At 71.3% G+C, this 258-nt stretch overlaps 1 protein-coding gene across 1 annotated transcript in view; it reads left to right on the forward strand.

Moving 5' to 3' along the window:
• Positions 1-8: 8 nt before the first annotated feature.
• Positions 9-258, forward strand: part of FBXL17 (F-box and leucine rich repeat protein 17) — a 481,311-nt gene continuing 481,061 nt past the window's right edge. Inside the window, 2 exon segments of the mRNA XM_024743396.1 lie at positions 9-255; position 258. The exon segment at position 258 is cut by the window's right edge and continues 450 nt beyond it. Coding sequence (XP_024599164.1) covers positions 60-255; position 258 — 197 coding nt within the window. The 5' untranslated portion in view covers positions 9-59.

Below are 258 nucleotides of genomic sequence, written 5' to 3' on the forward strand. Positions count from 1 at the left end.
CCCGGCTGTCCGGGCCTCCCTACTTCTCTATCCCGGTCCCCCTCTTCGGGGCCTTCTATATGGGCCACCTTCTCTCGAAGGAGCCGCGTAACCGCCCAAGCCAGAAGAGGCCTCGCTGTTGCAGCTGGTGCCGCCGCCGCCGCCCTCTCCTCAGGCTGCCCCGCCGGACCCCGGCCAAGGCGCCCCCCCAGCCGGCGGCGCCCCGGAGCCGGGACTGCTTCTTCCGCGGGCCCTGCATGCTCTGCTTCATCGTGCACA

This window comes from Neophocaena asiaeorientalis, unplaced genomic scaffold (assembly GCF_003031525.2).
Source record: "Neophocaena asiaeorientalis asiaeorientalis breed wild unplaced genomic scaffold, Neophocaena_asiaeorientalis_V1.1 scaffold26, whole genome shotgun sequence".
NCBI lineage: Eukaryota > Metazoa > Chordata > Mammalia > Artiodactyla > Phocoenidae > Neophocaena > Neophocaena asiaeorientalis.